General features: G+C 36.3%; 1 protein-coding gene across 1 annotated transcript; it reads left to right on the top strand.

The window, feature by feature from the left end:
* Positions 1 to 869: 869 nt before the first annotated feature.
* On the top strand, positions 870 to 1284 carry LOC116872967 (U6 snRNA-associated Sm-like protein LSm3). Its single transcript, XM_032866553.1, has one exon. The coding sequence runs from the start codon at positions 870 to 872 to the stop codon at positions 1176 to 1178; it is 309 nt and encodes a 102-aa protein (XP_032722444.1). The 3' UTR covers positions 1179 to 1284.
* Positions 1285 to 3214: the final 1930 nt, after the last annotated feature.

The following is a 3214-nucleotide window of genomic DNA, read 5'->3' as shown; positions in this document are numbered from 1 at the left end:
ATTTCCTAGGTAAAAGTCCTGTTATTAACTTTTAAAAATTATCTGATTGGTTTACCATTCCTCTTCTATGTGCATAGAAGAGCCCCGGCTCGAGGTTTGCTCCCATTCAGAGCCCCTTCATCTCCCATGCAAGTGATAACTGACTTCAAGCAGCTTTATCATCTGTGCACTTTTTCCAACTGGTCTTCACTCATTGTCTTTGTGGAAAGGTCTGACCTCTGTCCGATGCCCACATAATATTGGCATTGTCTCCTTCCATATCTTGTTTCTGCTCTTCGAGTTCTGCAGTAGTAGAATATGATTCTTTTGCAGCACTAAAACACACATAATCAAATAGGGATCTGTTTTATAATACAAGTAACAGTTGTATGAAATAACCTCACCTCCAAGGTGAGGTGCCTTTTTTTTTTTTAAAGATTTTATTTATTTATTTGACAGACAGTGATCACAAGTAGGCAGAGAGGCAGGCAGAGAGAGAGAGAGAGAAGGAAGCAGGCTCCCCGCTGAGCAGAGACCCGATTTGGGGCTTGATCCCAGTACCCTGGGATCATGACCTGAGCTAAGGCAGAGGCTTTAATCCACTGAGCCACGCAGGTACCCCATGAGGTACCTTTTCTACAATGCTCCCCAGCTCCATCAACATAGTTCTCCTTTGAGCTACCTATTGAGAGAGAATGGCCACAATGTTTCCTATTGTTAAAGTTACTACAGCTTCTTATGCTCTCTCTTACCTACAGCACATTCTTTAAAGGTCTGTGCTAACCATTTGCCAGGCTGTCAGCAGGCTGCCTGGTGAAGATGAATTTAATAAATTTAGTCACTAATCTCAATCTCTTTCTCTCATAAACTAGCCTGACTACAGGAAAAACATGGCGGACGACGTGGACCAGCAACAAACCACCAACACCATAGAAGAGCCCCTGGATCTCATCAGGCTCAGCCTGGATGAGCGAATTTATGTGAAAATGAGAAATGACAGAGAGCTTCGAGGCAGATTACATGCTTATGATCAGCATTTAAATATGATATTGGGAGATGTGGAAGAAACTGTGACTACTATAGAAATTGATGAGGAAACATATGAAGAGATATATAAATCAACAAAACGGAATATTCCTATGCTTTTTGTCTGGGGAGATGGTCTTGTACTAGTTGCCCCTCCATTAAGAGTTGGCTGAAACAAAGAATTTATCGTGTCTGGAATATAGGAGTTTTTGTATGATTGCCTCTTTAAATGTAGAAGACATTCAAAAAAGAAACCTGCATAAATTTTGATATTAAGAAGTGACCAAGGATTCTTCCACTCCTGAAATAAGTTGATTTACAGATAACCCAAAAATTCTTAAGCTAACAGGCATTTTAATTTTTTTTCCAATGCTTTCAATAAATGTGATCACCAAGAAAAAAAAAAAAACTAGCCTGACTACAAATTCTTTTTAACTGACAAACAATAAATATCTACATTGTGCAAAAAGACTTTTGACTCAGTTATCTTTATGTTAAAGAAATTTATAGAAATACAGAAATACAAACCTTTTTAAAATCATGGCCAATTACATAATTTACCAACGATGTGCATCCTTTACCTGCCAGAATTTTTTGTTTCTATTTATTCTATTCATGAAGGAAAGAAATGACTGCATTGATGCCCTTTACTCTCCCTAAGGGAAATGTAATGCCCAAGTAAGGAAAAAGAAAAATTCTTCAAGAAGAGAAATTCTGTATCAGAAGCTCAGCTGTAATTTAAGCTTCACCAAGATGCTCACATATTTTTGAAACCTTATTGACAAAAGTGGGAGTAAATCTAACAAAGAAACTCCCACTTAGTTCTAAATCTTAATGTTTGTTTTGTTCAACTTAATCATTGTTGGCTTTTGCAAGGGGCATTGGCTATTTCTAGTTTATTTTTAAACATGTAGAGGAAATAAGATGCAAAGTGCAAAGCTCTTGGGAATTTTCTTGTCATTCATATCTCAAGTTTTCCTACAAGTGAGAAAACAGGGAGGGTCTACATTTTTTTGAAAAGCATTACATCTGTAAATATCTCCTCCCATTCTGTGGATTGCCTCTTTGTTTTGTTAACTATTTCCTTTGCTGTGAAGAAGCTTTTTATCTTGATGAAGTCCCAAAAATTCATTTTCACTTTTGTTTTCCTTGCCTTTAGTGACAAGGCAAAAAAAGAGGTTGTCCTGAAAGAAGTTGCTGTGGACAATGTTTAAGAGGTTACTGCCTATGTTCTTCTCTAGGATTTTTTTTTTAATTTAATATAATTTTATTTTTTTCGGTGTTCCAAAATTCATTCTTTATGCACCACACCCAGTGCTCCATGCAATCTTGTCTCACATTGAGGTCTTTCATCCATTTCGGGATTATCTTTGTGTATGGTATAAGAGAATAGTCAACTTTCATTCTTCTGCATATAGCTGTGCAATTTTCCCAGCACCATTTATTGAAGAGACTGTCTTTTTTCTACTGGATTTTTTTTCCTTTTTCCATTGGATATTTTTTCCTGCTTTGTTGAAAATTATTTGACCATGGAGTTCAGGGTCCATATCTGGGCTTTCTATTCTGTTCCATTGGTCTATGTGTCTGTTTTTGTGCCCTATATCAAATGCTAATGATGTACTATATGGTGAATAACACAACATAATAAAAATGAATAAATAAAAATTTAAAAAATAAAACTGATTGGCATTTAGCAAAAAGAGAAGGAAAGAAAGAAAAAGAAAGAAAAAGAGAAAGAAAGAAAAAGAAACGAAAAGGAAAGAAAAGACGTTATATTACCAGAAAAAGAGAAGTTTGTTCAGTGAGACCAGTTTTGTGCCAGACACTGGGTTGAGATCTGGGGATATAAAACTGAGTACAACGTGTTCTCTGTGCATGATCTAGTGGAAAAGATGAAACTCAACTCTGACACAATGAAATCACTACCCTAGAATCATTTCCAAAATCTTGTAGGAACATAAAAGAAACAGCTCTTGCTCTTCCCAGATGGTTGAGAAGCACAGGTAAAGAGGCTATGCAGCTTTTGCCCTGGAGAAAGAGTAAAATTTTCTCAAGCAGTGGGACAGTCCTTCTCAAATCCAAATCCAAAAAGAAAAGAAGTTAAGAAAAAATGAATGAAAGAAAGGAGGAATAGAGAAAGGCGGCAGAAAATACTTTGCTTTTATCTAAATTGCCTACTCATTGTAGGCTGATTTTCTCATAATAAAAT

This window comes from Lontra canadensis, unplaced genomic scaffold (assembly GCF_010015895.1).
Source record: "Lontra canadensis isolate GAN:19392208 unplaced genomic scaffold, GSC_riverotter_1.0 scaffold1, whole genome shotgun sequence".
In the NCBI taxonomy this organism is placed as follows: domain Eukaryota; kingdom Metazoa; phylum Chordata; class Mammalia; order Carnivora; family Mustelidae; genus Lontra; species Lontra canadensis.
Note: the sequence above shows the minus strand (reverse complement) of the source record. Positions and strands in the feature narration are given on the sequence as shown.